This window comes from Theropithecus gelada, chromosome 14 (genome assembly GCF_003255815.1).
Source record: "Theropithecus gelada isolate Dixy chromosome 14, Tgel_1.0, whole genome shotgun sequence".
NCBI lineage: Eukaryota > Metazoa > Chordata > Mammalia > Primates > Cercopithecidae > Theropithecus > Theropithecus gelada.
The window spans coordinates 54,115,635-54,136,387 of record NC_037682.1 but is presented as its reverse complement, the minus strand read 5'-3'; the positions used below and the strand labels follow the sequence as shown (position 1 = coordinate 54,136,387).

General features: G+C 46.3%; 1 protein-coding gene across 3 annotated transcripts in view; it reads right to left on the bottom strand.

Moving 5' to 3' along the window:
• Positions 1–20,753, bottom strand: part of GALNT18 (polypeptide N-acetylgalactosaminyltransferase 18) — a 363,310-nt gene that overhangs the window by 106,392 nt on the left and 236,165 nt on the right. For all 3 annotated transcript variants that reach the window (XM_025357812.1, XM_025357813.1, XM_025357814.1), the window contains exons 4-5: positions 4,342–4,525; positions 2,457–2,654 (exon numbers count right to left, since the gene is read on the bottom strand). In XM_025357812.1, the coding sequence (XP_025213597.1) occupies positions 2,457–2,654; positions 4,342–4,525 (382 nt within the window). The remainder of the gene's footprint in view (positions 1–2,456; positions 2,655–4,341; positions 4,526–20,753) is intronic.

Genomic DNA, 20,753 nt, shown 5'->3' with positions numbered 1-20,753 from the left:
AAATAGCTTATGAGAACATTTAAAATACATAGAAAACCATAAATAGATAAATGTCTAGACAGACCTAAAGATTGCAACAAATTGGAATGCATGTGCAGACCAAGGTCCTCTCTCAATTGTTCTTAAAGTAGACATGAAAGTTTGCCTTTGAGTTTCCTGTTGGTCAAAGTGGAAAGAACATACATGGTCTTAGAAACAAAATGTACAGTTCTCATGTGAAAATGTCATATTAATTGATTCCCTGGGGACAGCAAGGCTTTCTCTGACTGGCAATCAGTTTGAAAGAAATTTCTCACGTGGATTTTCTTAATGGGGTCACCTGGTGACTCAGGGAACAGCCATCGCAAAGACATCTCTTTAGAATACACTAGAAGATACTGCTGAGCTCTTTTTATGACTTATGCCACGTGTGGGCAGAGCACTAAAGTATAGCTTGAAAGCAAAGGGAGCTCGGATGGGCAAGATACATTTGTATAAATCACAGCTTTCTGTGGAGCTGTCTTCATCTGGGAATAAAACCAGGAATGTTCTTCCAAAAATCTTCCATAAAAGTTATTTCCCTCAACCAAGTTTTTGATAAAAATTGAGTGATAGAAAATCTGAGGTTGAGATGACGATGTCTGGCAAGGACCTGGAATGCAGGCTTGCTGATTAAGACTGGACTGATACAGTTAGAGATGAGCAGAACAGAAACAGTTAATGTCAATGCAGTCTTCTGCAGGAATGCTCATTGCATGGGGGCATATTTCCCTTCAACAGCATTCATCAGGCCTAGCAGCAGAAAACAGCTACACCAGTTCTGAGCTCAACAGTGGACAATAGAGGGGTGAAAACTAGCCACTGAGTCTAGCTTCCGTGGGTGGATCTTGGCTCTACCGCCCAGAGCCTTTGGCAGGGCCATTCTCCTCTCTCAGTCTTGCTCTCCTCATCTTGTAAAACAGGGATGAGACATGAGTGGTCAACAGGTTATAATGATGATCAAATGAGCCAATGCATGTAAAAGACCCTTGTACACAGCAGAATCTCAGCAAATGTTTAACAACACAAAATTGTGGCAGGGGCCGAGCAGAGTAGGTAACAGGCAACTTCAGGAAAGTTAGGTGGTGTTTTCTTCTATTCCATTTTAAGTGTGAGTATATATTTTTTTCTTCTGGCGAGGAAAAATGTGATCTTAAGTAATAATGACTGACTTTCAATTAAATTTTTCATACCCTTTCTCCCTCATGTAATACAAAACAACATGAGCTTCTAATCTCTTTAACTCCAAAAACTGTGCCCTAGGCCACCTTCTGGTGCCTTCTGTTTTGTAATGGGCAGAACTTTGTAGGGAGCATAAAGACACCCACTGTATCATCAATATAGACAGAAATAGGCTGGGCTCAGTGGCTCACGCCTGTAATCCCAGCACTTTGGGAGGCAGAGGTAGGTGGATCACAAGGTCAGGAGTTCAAGACCAGCCTGGCCAACATGGTGAAACCCTGTCTCTACTAAAAAATACAAAAATCAGCCAGGCACGGTGGAAGGTGCCTGTAATCCCAGCTATTTGAGAGGCTGAGGCAGGAGAATCACTTGAATTGGGAGGGGGGGGGCGGAGGCTTCAGTGAGCTGAGATCACGTCACTGTACTCTAGCCTGGGCGACAGAGTGAGACTCCACCACAAAAACAAAAACAAAAACAAACATAGACAGAAATAAAAACTAGTGGAGACAGCTGTTGGAGGTGTCCTGAACCTTAAAAGCTAAGACTGCGCAGGGCAGTCATTCATGAGTCCAGGAAGATGGCAGCAAAGGCAGGAAAGAACTTGGGACCTTTGAAATACAGTATGAAGTCACTTTTGTCTGAGTCTTACAGAATAACACTCAAATATCACCAAGGTATACACTGTCCTGTGGGGTCTGGTCTTGCCTCTCAGCCCTTCCACCCTCACTACCTGGGGCTGCTGGCTGGCTTCCCACTTCTAGTCACTTCGAACCTTCTCTGTGTTCGTGAACTTTGCATATGGATGTCCATTCCCCAACCTAGCCATCTTCTACTCGCCTTCAAAAACAAGTGAAAATGCTATCCTCTGAAAAGCATTTCTCCACTTTCAATGCAGTTTCTGCCTGCATGGTAGAATAATGTTCCTATTCCAATGATTTTGTCTGTCTTCACTAGACTCCAGGCTTTTGGGAGTCGGAACCAAATCTTCATCACTCTGGATCCCCAATCTGGACCACAGTTCTTGGCGCCCAGACACAGTGATGTGTGGAAATGGGTCACTTTGAGGCTGTGAATGGATTCTGAGATCTTCAGAGCCCATGGCAGTGACTGAAGATCAGACTGCACTTCCTTTCAACCCTGCCTACCCCTGTCATCCCCACAATGGGGCTCAAGTTGGAGACTAAGCATTGGGCCAGTAGGGGGTTCCTAGCCTGGAGGTCAAAGCAGAGAGACCCACAGGTAAAGATTTGCTTTACCTGATTGGGGCTGTGGAGTTCTCCAGCTTCCACCAGGCCTTGGGGGGATTTAGGTAGCGGCACCACAGTTCCCAGTCAAAGCCCTGGGCAGCCAGCGGGTACTCTTCTATTTCAAAGTTGTCATATTTGATGTTATCAAAGGACGGCGAGATGATCCGCTTCCGGTTCTCCTTGATGCGAGTGAGGACAGGTTCAGCCCTGGGCAGAGAGGAGACAGCCAGAGAGGGGGTAACCATTTCCAAGGTGGAAATATCCAGAGTAGCATCTCCCGAAGGTCCTTCCCCAGCAGAAAGAGGAAGGAAAGCCTGCCCATCTCCTTTGATGGAGAGGTGCACTGCCTTCTGGGAAGGAGCCCCTGTTCAACTTCCCGTTCCCTGAGGATTTCCCGGATGGCAAGAGGCTCCCCCACTCCATCAGCATATCCAGAGCTGAGCTGAGAGATTCTTATTCCAGCCAGCCTTGTTCCTTCTCACTTTCCCTTTCTCCATTAGAAAAAAAAAATCAAGACTTAAAAAAGAAGAAAGAGAAGAAAGAAATAGATCTGAGGGTCCAGAAGAAGCTTTCACCTTGGGCTTTGATTTTGCTAAAATTCTATGTATCAATCTGGAGGAAAAGACAGATGAGGATGGCAGAGACTAGGAGATGAGAACAAACCTACATCCGCCAACCATGCGATGCTGCCTTGGGATGCCAGCTATGCCACATCCACCCCCCAGAAGGGTTCCCCAACCACCCAAGGAGGGGTGGGGCATTTGGGCTTTCCCAGGGAGCCGGGAAGCCCCTGCAGGCACCAGGCGAGTAATGTGTTTGCAGACAGGAATGATAAGCTTCTCATTAATAATACATTTGGTGTATAACTGTTTATTCAAATCAGCTTGAAATAGTAAGTGTCCCTCTCCTATCCTGGCCATAAATCCAAAGAAAATTCTGTTTAAATAGTCACAAATGGCAAGCAGGGACTTCAGCTGTAAAAAAGGACTGTGTTGCAGCCTTAATTTGGGCCTGTTATGGCAGCATCCAGGCCAGGCTGCGTGCACGCCCTGCCTGCTGAAGTGTCCTCCTCTCCCACTCCCTGGAGGCAGAGGCTGGCACTGTGGAGTCTGGGGAGCAGAGCAGACCCCAGTGACAACAGGCGTATTGATAAAAGGGTGGCCACCTACTTGCCCCAGCTACTCATGGTCATCGCCAGAGCCTGTGTCTCCAGGCCCAGGCAAAGTTACACATAGCAGGTGGCACTGTGCCCTCCAGCCCCGCAGGGAGGTCTGCATCTGCCACTCTATTCCTGGCTGGTTGCAGCCACTGGGGCCTTCTGTCCGGTCCCTTTCCCCCAGCATCTGAGCAGCTCTGACCAGAGAAAGAAAGATTTTCTTAGACAGTTTCACCATAGGGAGAATCTGAGATTACGTGCTACCTCCGAGCTGGGAGTGGGAAAGCCCGGGCTACCTGTGACAACATTAGGCAATCTTCCCCCACCTTTGCCCACTTGGTGTTGGCCCTGGCTGTGAGGCTGGGCTTCTGCCTCATGTTTGGCCCAGCTCTCCTTTCCTAGGCGTTGGAACCCTGTCCTTAGCTGGGCACTCTCTGCTTTGCCCTTAGCATGTACCCTTTTCCCTGATGACTCTGCCAGCCAGAGTCACATGTGATGTCACCATGCCTATTAGGCACTGTGTGCTGACCCATTGACCCCTGGGTACCCCCTCCCCTCTACCACACCTCAAACTCTAAAGTTCCAGCCTTGTTGCCTGGCTCACTCACACACCCACATTTCACCCATTCCCAGAATTATCTCTTAGGCTATGACCAAGATCCCAGCATGCTTTGCACTATTGGAGTCGAAGCCCTAGATCCCACTGGGACTCCTCCTCCTCTCCCAAGGGGCACTTACCAGCCCACATTGAACTCCACGTGGGCATCAAAGAGTGCCACCACAGGGGCAGTGGCCGCCCTCCAGCCGCTGACCCTGGAGCGGATGAGGCCTTCCTGCTTGCTGTGACGCACGACTTTGATGAAGCCTGGCTTCTGGCTGTTCACCTTGTCCACATATTCGGTCAGCTTCTCCTTCAGTTCCTCTGTCAGGGAGAAAATGCAGACTTAGCATGGGAGGGAGGTCAGGAGGCAGAAGGGGCAATCACAACAGTCACTCTTTTAGGGTGAACTGACCCCCAGAGAAAGGCTGGGGGGCCCATTCCCCTCCCTGTGTCTTCTTCAGTGGTCCCCGCAGTGGCCAGCACCGCTTAGTTTTGAAGGGAAACATAGAGGGGAATACAGTATTTCCTGAGGCTCAGCAATACACAGGGTCATATACACTGCACACACAGTCTATTTAATCTTCACAACAAGCCAATGGGAAAATGGTAGCTCAAAAGAATTAGTCAAGTTCTCCAGCATCATGCAGCTTGTGAGTGGCACAGTCTACTTTCAAACCATGTCTTAGTGGTCTCCATCTCCATCGGTGCTCCTATAACCCCCAGGGGAAGCTCCCTCTGCCAAGACCCCAGCCCAGGATCCACTCTCTGCCTGGATCTCCATCTTTCTAGGAAGTGGATGGCCAGGAGCTGTGCCCATGTGAACAGCTGGTGTTGGTTTGCTGCCTGTGGTCCTAGGCCTGGCTAAGCATGTGATGCCTCTGCTTTTTCAGAACTGCAAATGAGGCCTGCAGCAACAGAAACAGGCCTCAGCAGCAGCCCCTGAACCCCTCAGCAAGAGAGGGCACTGCAGCTGCATTCATTATGTTTTCCACAGCAGCTAAGGCAAGAGCCCATGACAGCCCTTATAGTTGGTTGGACAGAATTCTAAAGTTCCTTTTGAACCAAGCATCCATCCCAAGGTGTGAATCCCCTCTGTCTGCCTGATGAGTGATCATCCAGCCCCTGCAGTAAAAGGGAAATCTATGCAATCCATTCCTTAGAGGGCCTCTTCAACTATTAGATGTTCTTCCTTCTTTTGATCTGAAATGCCAGGGTCCCTCAATCTTCCACTCATGAGTCCAATGGGACCTATTTTGGAGACACAGAAGACAGATCAAGTCCCTCTTTCCACATAACAACGCTTTAGAATTGAAACCCATTCTTAAGTCCTTGTTAAGGACTTCTCTAGGTCAAATAGCTTCAGTTCCTCCTTGTGTTTCTGCATATCTCACGATTTCAAATTCTCTAATCATGTTAAACTTCCCTCTAATTAACTTAGTTTTTCTCGAACCCTTTCGTATTATGCAGAAGTTGACCTAATACTTCTAAAGTAAACTGGGCTATACAGAATAGAAGAAACAAATCACCTCCCTTAATCTAGAATCTGTGTTCCTATTAATATAATCTAAAGTCACAACAACTTTGATTACTTTTGTCTCAAATTAAGCTTGCTGTTAACATATACTTACAAATTATTTTTATATGGTGCTACTAAGTCAGGCCTCCTCCATCCCATCTCTGTGGATGCAGGTGCACGTGCAAGTGCTTGTGTGTGTGTGCACATATGAGTGCCTGCTCTGAGTGATAACAAAGAATCTTATGTTTACTTTTATTTAATCAGCCTTTCTAAAGATTTCCACTGTTTCTCTGGATGTCAAAATGTTTTTGTCCCCCGATTTCATTACCCAGTGGTTTTCTAATCCAGCCCTTCCAGGTTTCCAGCTTCTGCAAAAGTGATGAGCATATGGCCTTTCTTGTCATTCAAGTAATCCTTTTAAACAGTGTGACTCCTGTCCTAAGCTAGGGCTGGTGGGGGCTGTCAGTGTCTTCATTCCAGCCTGGAGAAAACTTGACTGACTTCTGGGCTGCCACTGACATACTTTATATCTCACTGCAGTCCATACGAAGATGACCTCAAGATCTCTGAATCTTGAGGTCTGCAGCTGCCTGAAGAGGCCACTGTCCCACAAATGTCAGGACGTTGGCCATGGAGCAGCATAACTCAGTGTGTCTCACACTTACAAGGCCTTCAAGCACCGTTGCCAGGAGGTTTCTTAAAACATTTACTGTTTTATCACTTCCAAGGTCCATTCCTCATATATCCTTTTTGAAAAATTTAAATAGAGCTCATAAAGTCTGATATTTGGGTTTTTGATGGGGGCAGTTAAGTGCTGAGTGCACAGAATTTGGAGTGAGAACTGGGCTAGTACCAAATGGCCTGACATAAATTCCCACCCTTCCCCATGAGAGGGATACCTGTCCCCTTCTCTGCCTCCTCAACCCTCAGGTGAGGCTCCTGCCAATTGACTCCTGTCAATACCTACTGTGACTAAGGTATTGATGGGAGGAGGCTGAGGACGATTGCTACCAAATGGTCTCCCATGAATTTCACCTCTCCAAATTCACATCCTTGTGTGGCCGCCTCACACATTGAGTCTGAGCTGGACTTTGACACAGCAAGACACAGCAGGAGGGACCCTGTGCAAGTTCCAGCCTTTTGCTTTTGCTCTCTTGCTGCCCTAACTAAGGAAGCTCCAGCCAGGCTCCTCCCCAGCCCAGTCATTTAGGCCACCCCACAAAGGCCCCAGACAGGTGAGTGAGGCCCTCGTGGATCCTTCAGCCCCAGTTGGGCCACCAGCTGATTGCAACTGACCAGGAGAGCCATTGTGTAGAGCAGAGACAGGCTGCCCAGTGATCCCAGCCTTTATTGCAGGATTCTGGGCCAATGGATGGTGGTTGTTTCACACCATAACTTCTGGAATGGTTTGTATACACAATGGCTATAATAAACATTGTCTATTGTTCTGGTCTGGTGCTGGGGTTAAAATAAGATTGTGAACTCCTGATGCACAGGAAATGCAGTCAGAGGAAGAATGAGCTTTGAGGGGTGGCAGCAAGAAATGAAAATCTTTGCTTCCTATAGGAGCTACTTGCCCCTTTGTACCTCTGAGCTCTGTCAACACTGAGCTGGAGTAAAGGCTTCTGGTGGACCAGATAGTAAAAAATTCCATCCCCAGTCAGCTGCATCCCAAACATGTGCTGCTGATTAGAAGAGGGAATTCTCTTAGCCCCAACCAAACAACTGCTATCCAAAAAAGAAAACAAAGAAGAAAAAAAATGCCTTGAAATACCCTAGATGATACTGCCTCTGTCTTTGTAAAGTACCTTTACTTAATTAGGTTTTCATGTTTTCTTTCCATCTTTGTTAGGTGCCAAAGCAAGAAAGAACTATCTCAAAAGTACTTCTGCATTGACTGGAAAACTGTTTTCCAAGACACTGTCCATTGTGTACTATATATATTGACTATTAACTATTGTATATACACATAAACAAACACACATGCATGTTCACATATAATATCTCTCAGAACTTCTTAGCTCCAAAGATTGTGTTTTTGGAGTTGAACTTGTGTTTTTTCTTATATCCAAACACAAGTACCCAGCCCATCATATTTGCCTTCTTGCTAAGGCTGCCAGGAAGCTCAAAGACAAATATAATGACTAATCACAAAGATTTTATCAGGATTTTTGTTGCCCTATCTTTGCTAAACCTTTGATTTTCTGGTTCAAATTTAAAACCTGATTGACTTTTACCTTTTCTTCTCTATGCAAGCTATCTTTAATTGATTTTTAATTTCTATAAATAATATTTAATAAAGTATCTTGGTGGGTTAGGACAGGAGCATAATTGTGGAAGGAAAAGGGAAGGTATATTTTGTGTTTGTTTTAATGTGTTGGAGAAAGAGGAGGCAGGGAGTCTGCTTGCTGTGATTCAGATCTAGAGTCAATGTGGAGCTGTCAATAGCCCATGTTGACAGAGAAATACAATTTGCACCCTGCATGGGGCCAGGTGTCATCCTGCTTATGTTGCTACTCCAGCGCTCTCCTACTGTCCACAAATCCCTGATCTCCTGACATTGGAGGGACCTCTGTAAACCAGCACTACCAGAAGCAGTGATGAAGCACCACTCACTCCTGGGAGGTCACAGGTCACTCTCCACATCCCCACAGGGAGCTTCCTCTCAGGGTCTGCTCAGGGCAGGCTGCTTGCCAGCTCTCATTTCTTCAGACTTAGATGCCAAGGAAACACGGGGGATTCACCAGTGTGGTCAAACAGAGCCCTTCTCCCCTCCTCATCTATCCCCTTCCACTGCTTCTATAAAAAGTGGTTGGCTCCACAACTACTAGCAGACTGAGCTAGAAAGGTCTGGCATAGAGGCTGTTAATCTGATTTAAGCACTTAATGGGACACTCTGATCTCATGCATAAAGGAAACTAAAGGATCTGAAAGTTGATGCCTAATGGGGCTTTGCTCTTTGGAAGGCAGGTGCACAGGCATTTTGTAAAACTGCCTTCCTAGGCTTGCTGTAGAGAACTGGGCAGAGCTCCTCATCTCTCCCTCAAGGTTCAGATGAGCATTTCACACATCTTCTCTAGGTTTTGTGGACATAGAAATGAAGGGAGAGTTCACTTACTCATTCATTCATTCAACAAATATTGAGCACGTACAGATATGATTTGACTCTGTGTCCCCACTGAAATCTCATCTCAAATTGTAATCTCCACATGTCAAGGTGATTGCATCATGGGGGCAGTTTCCCCCACGCTGTTCTCATGATAGTGAGTGAGTTCTCATGAGATCTGATGTTTTTAAAGTGTGGCACTTCCCCTTGCACTCGCTCACACTTGCTCTCTCTCTCTCTCGCTCTCTCTCTCTCTCTCTCTCTCTATCTGTCTCTCTCTCCTGCCACCTTGTGAAGAAGGTGACTGTTTCTCCTTCACCTTCTGCCATAATTGTAAGTTTCCTGAGGCCTCCCCAGCCCCCAGTCATGTGGAACTCTGAGTCAATTAAACCTCTTTTCTTTATAAATTGCCCAGTCCCAGGTAGTTTTTTATAGCAGTGTGAGAATAGACTAATACACTTACTGTTAGTCCTTTCATGGAATAATAATCTTTGGCATGCCTTGATCATACCTCAACAAGGTACTGATCTAGTTGCTGTGATTATAACTGTAAACAAGACAGTCTGCAATGGACGGAGTGTTTATTTATTCCCAAAATTGATTATGTTGAAATCCTAACCCCCAATGTTATGGTATTAGGAGATAGGGCCTCTGGGAGATTAATTAGGTCATGAGGGTGGAGCTATTATCTTAGCCTGTTTTGTAGTGCTATAACTAAGAATACCTGACACTGAGTACTTTACAAAGAGCAGAAATTTATTTCTTCACAGTTCTGGAGCCTGGGAAGCCCAAGATCAAGGTGCTAGCATTTGGTGTCTGGTAAGGGCCTTCTTGCTGTGTTCTCAAGTGGCAGCAGACAGAGGGCAAGCTAGCCTAAAGCTTCAAGAATCATCTTTTTAAAAAGCCTTAATCTCATGAACAAGGAAGCAGCCCTCATGACCTACTCACCTCTGAAAAGGCCACACCTCTTACTACTTTCACACTGGTGACACCTAAATTTTGCAGAGGAAATACTTGAACCACAGCAGCCCTCATAAATGGGATTAGTGCATTTATAAAAGGGGCTCCAGGGAGCTCTCTTCTCCTCTTTCTGCCATGTGAGTATGCAATGAAATGTGAGCAGTCTGTGACCTGGAAGAGGGCCCTCAACAGGACCTGACCATGCCGGCACCCTGATCTCAGACCCCCAGCCTCTGAAACTGAGATAAAAAACGTCTGTTTTTATAAGCCACTCAGTCTGTGGGACTTTGTTATAGCAGCTCAAACTAAGACACAGCCCTTATAGAATTTCCATGCTACTGGATGTCTAAAAGGCATGTGGTAGGAGAGACACAGGAATTGAGTATTGGTCCATTTGTGTAGCTATAAAGGAATACCTAAGGCTGGGTAATTTACAAAGAAAAGAGGTTTATTTGGCTCATGGTTCTGCAGGCTTTGTAAGAAGTGTAGTGTCAGCATTCACTTCAGGTGAGGGCCTCAGGCTGCTTCCACTAACAGTGGAAGGGGAGGGGGAGCCAGGATATGCAGAGATCACATGGTAAGCAAGGAGGCAAGAGAGAGTGGGGAGGCCCCAGGCTGTTTATATCAGCTCTTATGGGAACCAGTAGAGGGAAAACTCACTCATTCTCCCCACCATCCCAGGGAGGGCATTAATCTAGTCATGAGGGATCCACTCCCATGACCCAAATGCCTATCATTAGGCCCAACCTCCACCATTGAGGATCAAATTTTAACATGAGATTTGGAGGGGACAAACATCCAACCTATAGCAGAGAGGGAGAGGAAGTAGGAAATGCTGTGGAGTTACCATCTACAGAAGTAGTTGTCAATCAGTTCAGGGGAAGATTTGGGGCATGAATACCCCATGGGTGAGTTGAATCGTATCCCCTTAAATTCATATGCTGAAACCCTAAACCCTAATACCTCCGAATGAGACCTTATTTGGAAATAGGGTCATTATAGATATAATTAGTTAAGATAAGATCATACTGCAGTGGGATAAGATCCTAATCCAGTATGACTGGTATCCTTATAAAAAGAGTAGATCTGGATGCAGACTGAGGGAGGAAGTCATGTGAAGAGGAAGGCAGAGACTGGAGTGATGCATCTCTAAGCCAAGGCCTGCCAAAGATGGCCAGCAAAGCACCAGAAGCTAGGAGAGGGGCATGCAACAGATTCCCCCTCATAGTCCTGCTGGCACCTTGATTTCAGACTTCTAGCCTCTAGAAGCATGAGAAAATGTCTGTTGGTTAAGCCACCCAGATGGTGGTACTTTCATTACAACAGACATAGGAAATGAGTATAACCCAGCTTCCTCACTTCTCAGGTGGGATGACACTGCAGAGTCTCCGAGTCTCCTGGTGGTTCCCAGGATGATGGAGTCCAGGTCCCCACAGCAGTACCATGTCACTGATGCCCATGGTATTAGCTTTCTTCTCTTCTCTGTCTCGCATCCCCACTCTCTCATCAGTTTTCTAGGATCATCTACCAGATAAATGGCTTGGCCCCAAATCTTTTCTCAGGATCTCCCTGGCTTCTGGGAAAGCCAAACTAAGACAGTTGTACATTCCAACTCACCATGGGTCCCACCAATTGCTTCACACTTGCCTGGTTCTTGAAAGCATTTACATTTTCAACTCTTGACCTATACGCATAATGTGTATGGATGTGTGTATGATGGCTTAAATTCAAAATATTGACCCTATTTCTCTCTTTTTTCAATCTCTGCATTAATTGGATAAAAGAAAAAACAGTAAATATAGTATACTAGCCATTATTCTAAGTATTTGGTATATGTTATCTCATTTAATCATTTCAGCAAACCTAGGATATAGCTCCTATTATTATCATTCCATTTTGAAGACAAAGAAATTAAGGCACAAAGTGATCCAGGTAGCAAGTGGTGGAGACAGGATTTAAATCCAACTAGGCTGTCCCCAGAGTCCATATACTCCACCTCTACACTCTATCCTGCCTCCCAAGTATAAGAAGCTGGCCTGCATAAGAATCAGCTTGTTTAAATCATAGGCTCCCGAGCACCATCCCAACAAAGAGTCTGATTCAATAGATCTGGGGTGGGACCAGAGAATCTGAATTTCATACAAGGATCTCCTGGTGAGATTCTGATGGATCGGCCAACCTTGGTTACAACTGAAATAAAATGGTGGGCTTTAAAATGGAGTAGAAAAAGGCACCTCCTCCCAAATATGTGTGGTTCCAGCCCTTAACAGAAGGACGTAAATGCAGTCTGAAAAAGACTTCCTCACACCTGCCCAGGTAGTTTTTCTCTTCATTCTTCCAAACTCACTGGCTCCATCTTGCTGCCCTCAGTTGTGGGTCCTTCCCTTTACAGCTGCTTTTCGTTTCTCTGTATGACCATCTTTGGGTCTGATGTTTTAGACTGTCCCCTGTCATTTCCCAGCTGTCACTTCAAATCAATCCATCCTTTATTCATTCACTCAACAATGATATATTATGCACATATGATGTGCACCACTTAAGACCCTCACCTCGTTACCACCATGCAAACAATATTTATAGCTAATGCTTATTCATTTAGTTAATCAGGTGCTGGGGACTGTTCTAAACATGGCTTTTTGTCCCACGTTGGCCACACCCCTCCTTCCTAGCTCAATGCTGTTCCTCAAAGCCCAGCCTGGATTATAGCTTTGCCACCCCATGCCTCCAGTTGCCCAGGAGGGGAGTGTGAACACCCCACCCACACCCCCACTAATCCATCTCCCACTGACAAGTGCAATTGATTGCTTGTCTCCAGTGGTGCTAATTTAAAGATTAAAAGTGTGTTTACTCCTTTTCAAGTGAAAAGTGGCTTGTCTTCTTCAGATCAGAAGATTTACTGGCTTTCCTCTGAAGCCATTTAGGGCCACTGAAACACAAATGCTATGTCAACACATTTTAAAAGAGAGATTATTTATAAGGATGCAATGGTTGTCAAACCTAGCTGATCATCCACATCACATCAAGTGGAATGCTAAATATTAAATAAAGACAGATGTCACCGTCCCCACCTCCATGGAGAATCTGGAGTCGGGGCTCAGGACTCAGATGGTCCTGCTGATGAATGATGGTGAGGCTAACTTGGGCACCTGGGATCCCAGAGAGCTCTGGGCAGCATCGCTGTGTGTATTCCTCTGTCTTGAAGATCACTCCAGACAAGCTTTGCAGTTTACAAATGTCTTCCCCGAGGTTCATTCTTCTGTCTGCTACACTTAACAGCTACACTTCTGTCCAGCTCATTTAATAGCTACACTTGTTCAAAGTCGATTGATACTAAAGGAGATTTGGAATGGCCTTAAATAGTTCCCTTACTCAGGCTACAGGGTTCAGGCACACAGTGTTATAATCTTCCTGGGAAGCTGCAAGCATTAATTCAGCCTTATCAAGTTACAGAAAGTCCCAGATTTACCACCTAATAGGCCCCATCCATCTGTTTTAAAGTCTACTCTTTGGTGTCACAGCAGGGCATTCATGGCCATCAAAACCCATAAGGAATATGCACCCCAAATTTAGCAGGGTTTCCAAAGCCAGGCTCTCAAAACCCACAAACAACCTCTTATCAGTGCCAAAATGGCTTATTCTCCCTAAGATGTTGTATCCTGTTAAAAAAAAATTGGTCAAAACTGGTCTCTGAAGATGACTGTGGCAGGTGATAGAAAAATGTTTACCTGGCCAGTTAGGAATGTGTTGGGTTCTAACCAAAGTTTAACGCAGTCTCCCTTTCTTCCTCTCTCTCTCAAATTAAGACAAAAATACAACAAACAAAAAACCTTGATTTCTAATATTTGCCACTGCCTGTGGTATAAATGCTTCCACCATTGCTGATTTCGGGCTACCAGCCTGACGCTACTGAGTCTGAGTTGGGAAGAGATGTGCAGAGTTGGATGAGGATGGGCATGATGAGCTCGGATAGTCCAGGTCAGCCCCAGCGCTGGTCTAACGCTCAGGGCCAAAAGGCTGCAGTCCTGCAGCCCTTCCCCTACACAACGTAATGTGTGCTGTGCTCAGCACTTCAAATCAGTCCATCCTTTATTCATTCACTCAGCAATGATACATTACGCACATATGGTGGGCACCACTTAAGACCCTCACCTCGTTACCACCCTGCAAACAATATCTATAGCCAATGCTTATTTAGTTTATCAGGTGCTGGGGACTGCTCTCAACCTGCTTCATATATTACTCACTCAGAACTCTCAGCAACCACAATGCTACTCAAGGTAGGTAGCATGACTATTTCTCTTCCATAGACTAGGAAACACAGCCCAGAGAAGCTAAAGGATTTGCTCAGTGTCACAGAGCTAGAAGATGGTAGAGCTGAAAAGCAAATCCAGGCAACCTGAAGATATAACTTCATTATTATCTTCAAATGGCAAATGGGAAAAATCAAGGATGAGAGACTTTAAAGAACATAGTCCAAGTAACAGAGAAGGTAAGGAAGGAGCAGGATTCAAACTCAGGCCTGCCTGCCTCTGAAGACTTGGCTCTTTTTCAGTCTGTCCAGCAGCCTTCTGAAGGAGTCAGCATCTTAGGCACAATAGAAGTTCTTCCCCTAGGGCCATAACTCCGTGCTCTCTATTCATCCACCTTGAGTAATTTAGCAGATGGGAATGAGAATAATGAACTAATAGAAGTCAGTGTCTTTGCTGACTAAATGACCTTGGCAAAGGTCCAGCTCGCCTTTGTACTTCCTGGGGCTGTGTGAGGAGGAAACTCCTGTAAAGTAAAGGTGGGGCAATGGACCAAACACTGTGAAATTACTTACAGGGCAGGAACTACTCCTGCTACTCTGAGGAGGGTGTGCAGCAGGAATCACAGGACTTATTAAAAATGCCATGATGGGTGACTGATGTCAGCTGTGTCCAGGCAGGAGTGGACGCTGCTCCAGCCCCAGCTCCTCCAGCTTAGGAGTACTGAGAAGAGTCCTCCCATGAGCTTCTAGGGAGGGTGTGCCAAGAACTCAAAGCCCTGGGAATTGCTGGCAAATAGTGTTTAATAGCAGGTGATATCAGAACTGAGAACGAGCTGTGTGGACATCCCACTGTGCAAAGGGAATTCCAGAAGGCCCAGGCCCAGGTCTTCCTACCCTATGTGTGAGCACTCAGGAAGGTCCAGTGACCCTTGGCAGTTAACCCAGAGGCCAACTTGAATTTTGGTGCTGGCTTCTCCTTTTGTGCAAGGCTTAGAGTTTAGAATGCTGCTGAACTCAAAAATTTGATGATCCTAAAATCTCATGACTGAGATCCCAAGAGTTGATGATTTTGAATCCAAAATTTCAAAATTCTAGAATTCTTAGAGTCTCTGATTCTTAAATACTAACTCCCAGGATTCTGAGATCCCATGAGTCTAAGCTCCTGTAAATGCCAGAGTAATCACTCTAGGGTGTGCTCACCACCATCCTACCCCCAGTCCCCACCACCAATTGTTGATGGCTTACAAGGTCAAACATCCTGGTCCGGCCTTCCCTGCAAGACTCTGTGCTCGTCATTCTCCCAAATGCACTAAGCTCAGTCTTGCCAGAGTGCCCTTGAACTACCTGCTACCTCTGCCTGGCGCATTCTTCTCACCTCCTCTGACCCAGCTCAGCTTCTGTAGGAAGCTTTTCCTCACCTGCAGCTCTAGAAGGGGACTGGTTTTTCCTTGGGGCACAGACACAGGGGACTAGAAAACATACACCAGGCAACCAGTGAGGGCCAACCTCAGGCCCTGAGCTCCAGCTCCTGCCAGGGCAGCTCCAAGCATCCTCTGAGGGAAGAGTTAAGACTCCCACAGGCTGTATGTCAGCTCCGTACTTCTGCAAATCACCACTGCTCAGGCTGTGTGACCAGCGGCCTCACCCTGGCTGATTCACGACTCAGGAGACCTGGCGGGCTTCACACATGTATTTATACCCCAGCCCGATCTTGTCAGTACGGAGGTGGAAGGCCCTTTTTCTCTGCCTCAAAACACCTTCCAGCAATGGATTCTCAAAGGGAGGGGTTCCATGAAGGACCAGTGACAAAGCAGAACGCAGGTGTTCTCCTGCCCTTCTCATTTTTCTTTCTTTATTGAAATATGTCAAGCAGAGCAGTAGGAACAGAGGCTTAGGGAGAGACAGGCCTCAATTTAATCCCCAGCTCTGCCATTTACCATGACTTTGGGTATAAGACTTAAACTCTCTGAGCCTCAGTTCTCTCCTCTTCCTCTTTGGGTCGCTGTGGAAATCCACAAGACAATGCCTGGCATGTTGTGAGTGCTTCACAGCTGGTGCCATTACCTACTCATCAGTCTGAACTCTTTTGCTCCCTTCCTCCTTTCCAAAGGAAGGTCCCTAGGCCAGGCGCAAGCTCTCACCCTCTGTCCTGCATTTCTGAGAAAGCCAGCCCTGCAGCAAACTGCCCTGGGACTTCTCCAGGCGCAGGACACAGTTGCTGCTCCTCAAGGGCCACTTACCACCTAGCCATTCCGATTCAATTTCCAACCCCTTCCCGTCTCAACCTGCATCTATTTATTTAACAGCCCCTTAACAGTGATTTCTATGTGCAAGGTACTCCTAAGATCTTTATTTGTATTGCCACTTAGCCCTTATGATCCTTCTATTAGGTAAGTACTACTAGTAACCCATTTTATAGATGAGAAAACTGAAGTATGGTTAAATAATTAGCAAGTGGTAGAGCCTATATTCCAAGTTCAGCACTTTGGCTCCAAATTCTGTGCTCTTAATACATTTCTACGGGACCAAGGGCAAGAGGGAGCACCCACCCAGGCTTTGTGCTAGGCCCTTACAAATGTCATGCCAGCCTCACTTTCTGATTTAAGGCAGATGAAAAAATAAAGGAAGGCTAATGCTATCTTTTTTCTCATTCACTGCAATCCCCTGAGGCAGGAACCTTTATATTCTTAGGCCCATCCTACAAATAAGCAAAATGAGGCTAGGAAGAGGGGGCCAGGGTATTTATATATCGATCCCAGCAGTCATTGGTTAAGGACTGCTCCAGGGGCAGGTCAAGTTCCAACACATCCAGCCTGTTCTGTGCAAGGCAAAGCAATGTTCCAGGATTTTGAAGAAAGTCCCCAGGTAAAGAGAAGCAGGTATCTGGGCAACTGGAAGCGCTGTGCACACCTAAGAGGTAAGGCCAGAGCCACACCCAGCCCTGACAGATCTGCTACATCGAGCCTGGCACATGGCAGAGGTGCTACAGGCATGTGTTTCGTTTTCATAAACATGTATCGCAAGAATGAATGAGTGCATGAGTCATGTCTTGGCTCAATGCTTTCTAATGACCAACATTTAAACGCCTCCAGGAAGACTTTAGTACTGTTTTTCTTTGGTTTCCTCTGCCCTTTGGCCCTGTATCCCTCACTGTGCTGATGCATTGAATGTTCCACTGGACTGTGAGCTCCTTGAGGAGGGACCTACGGTTTTACCCTTCTCTGTATCCAGAGAGCCCAGCTGGAGCCTGGCATTCAATAGAGGTTTATTGACTCCATGGAGTCATGGCACATGGGACAGAAATCCTCATACAAAGGTTTTGAGGACCTCTCTGGAAAATACCCAGAAAAAAGCTGATGGACCCACTGGTAAGCCTCAGAACTACCTTGAAGTTAAAAAGTCACCATTTAACCTGTAATCCCAGTACCTTGGGAGGCCAAGGCAGGCAGATCACCTGAGGTCAGGAGTTTGAGAGCAGCCTGACCAACATAGAGAAAACCTGTCTCTACTAAAAATACAAAATTAGCCAGGCGTGGTGGTACATGTCTGTAATCCCAGCTACTCGGGAGGCTGAGGCAGGAGAATTGCTTGAACTCGGGAGGCAGAGGTTGCAGTGAGCCAAGATCACCGCTGCACTCCAGCCTGGGCAACAAAAGCAAAACTTCGTCTCAAAAAAAAAAAAGAACAAAAGTCACTGTTTATGTGGAACCTACTTTCTGAAGTTTTCAGCACTTGGCACAGGTTCTGACACATGGTGAACATGGGCTCACCAGGTTTGTTTCACACGCAATCCCTATTCAATCCTTTCGGGACTCTGCAAGTTCAACAGCATTACAGACAGTTTTTAAAATTTTATTTGTAATTATTATGGATACTATTATTATGGATACTATACTATTAGCCATTCTAACATAAGGAAATGGAGGCTGAGCAACGCTAAGATGTTTTCCTAAAGTCATATGGCTAAGGACAGCAGGCTCCATCCCAGGGATCATGGGGCAGGTCAGTCAGACTTTGCCATCTTTCCTCCTAAATGTCCCTGCCGACCTCTCTTACAACCTCTGCATGTTCAGTCCTCGAGGGTCACTGAAACAAGAGTAGAAAGCATGAGAAGGCAGGGCAGGGCCTGTCCAGACAATGGAAGCAGGCAGTCCAGCAGCAAAGTGGGTGGGGCCAACCGTCAGTTTGGGGACACCCAGCCTCAGACTTGAAACAGCAGCCATGGGGTCTGGGTGTGGGGTAGGCCAGCACTGCCCCCCAAGACAAAACCTTTCTTATCAGCCCTGGGGTTGCTGATGGGACTGGAAGGGATTGGTATTGAGGGAGACTCTTAAATCCAGGCTTTGGTCCCAGGTGGGCCACCGTCCATGCTCCCGGGATCCTAAATGGGCTGAGAGTTTACTAACTGCTTGAGTCTGGTTTGAGGCTGCTGCTAGATCCCAAATGTAGAAAAACAAACTGACTTCTGGAAACTTTATGTATTTTTATGTTTGTTTGCTTTTAAGCACAGAGACTAAGGCTAAAGGCATGCCCTTGCCAGCTTTCCACATGAACTGCCAATATCAGCCTGTTCCTAAGTCCCTGCCCAGGCCATGTGGGCTTCCTTGCTCTCCTTGCATATGCTTTTCTCTTCCTTTAAAGCCACCAAAGGCAGAGACCCAGGTCCTTGAGATGCTATCAGAATGCCAGACATGGGCTGCCAGTAGAGGAACATCAACAGCTAGCTCAGAGACACCAGGACAGGTGGGATGGACAACCTACCTCACCCAGGAGCTGCCCTCCAAAGACTGCCAAAGACTGTCAGCCCATCTTCTCACTGTGCCTTTCAGCATTATTGATTTTTTCCACATCCCTCTATTTCAGGAACATACATCATCACAGTCCTCTCATGAGATTTAGTTTAGAAAACTCAAGAAATATTACTTCCCTGATAGATATGCCCCCAAATATCAAAAATATTGCTCCTTCTCACTTCATGTCCTGTTTGTGTTCCTTTCATTCATGTGTTCAACTGGTGGATATTTACTAAGCACTGAGCGTGCAGCAGGCCTGACGCTAAGTGGTGGAGGTGGGGAGTAAGTCAGTATCCACCTCTTAAGAAACTCATAGTTTAGTGGGAAGAAAGAATTAAACCAGTAACTTGAATGCATTGAAATATGTTCTAAAAGTGGTTGTCACAAGGTGCTATGGAAATACAGTGCAGGATGTGACAACCTCTGCAGGGGCTTCAGGGCAAGTTTTACAGAATGTTACTTGCATTTGTCTCAATGGATGGATGAAGGGGCTTTCCTAGGAGGATAAAGGGGGCATTAAAAAACCATCACAGGCAGAAAAACAGAATGAATAAAGGCTAGAAGGATGAATGTGCATGACATGCTTGGGAAGGAGTAACAGATGTGGGCTATGGCTGAGTGTAGGGACACAAATTCAATTTGGGAGAGGAGGTTAGACAAGTGAGTGGTAGAGAGATTGAGAGGGCCTTAGAAGATGGGCCAAAAAAAAACCATTAGGAAGTCATAAGGAAGCTTTGTTTAGATTCCTCCCACCTAAAGGTCTCCAAGAGATGAACTGAAATGTCAGGAAGAACTTTTCATCAATTTCTTAATTAAAAACTCTACTGTAGCAGCAGAAGGAACTGGCCCACTCTAGAAACCTAAGGAGGGGAGGTTTTTGTTTTATGTTGTTCCCCTCCAAATAACACAAGTCATGGGCTCCTCACTAAAGCTCCAAGCCTTAATCATGGCCACACTGGGTCTCTAACAAGGGCCCTGGCCCAATGCTTGAGACAGCATCCAGGACAGGGATAGATGAAATTAGAGGTGGTACTGACAGGCTGGGCCTTATCCTCTGCCCCCATTCTTGATCCCTTCCTGACTACATCCTGGCTTTCCCTGGCACTGTAATGGGTTCCTCACTTCCCCAGACATTGTGAGTTAGCGTAGCCAGGCCTGATGCTCTCACCATGGAAATGACTCATAGACCACCCAGGTGAGAGGCTGGGCTGGCCTGGCCAGGAAGCAGGGTCTGACATGCTGTTAGGGACCCAGTCTGAAGACAACTCAGCACACAGACTCAGCCCTGCAGTATCAGGCAGAGTTGATCTCCAGCTTCAGAACTGGGGTTATCATCTTTCCTGAATATTCATTCACTCATTCAGCAAAAATGTGGATGACACAGTGCCAGGCACCCATCCTCAAGTAAAGTTCAGGCTCTGTCAACCTGAGCCTTGTGAGGTCCCACAGTTGGAACGTTGGGCATGGCTGGGGTCCCCATGCCTCTGTGACAAGTTTACAATGCTACTGGCCCAAGACAGCCACAGAGGACAGCCTGGTGATTGGTAATGAAGTGATCGTGTCCAACCAGGAGCAGGGGAGCCGAGAGGAAACAGGAAGAAGGAAAGGAGACAGGCGGCCTGGCCTGCTTCAGTGCCCACTGTGTGACAGGACCTGTGCTTCATCTGTATCAGCTCATTTAATCTGCATATGTAGCAGGACCTGTGCTAGGGGCTTTACCCACATTTGCTCATTTAGTCTTCACAATGATCCCATGAGATGGGGAAACTGAGACCCAGAACCTATAAGGATGGTGAGGAGGCAACGTCAGGGACCTCAGGGAGCTTCAGGTGTTCCTATGTGAGGCAAGGGCCAATTGATGTGTGGCAAATAGAAGTGGCCACTGCACTTGAAAGGAAGGTGAATGAACCTAGAAAACCACTTTC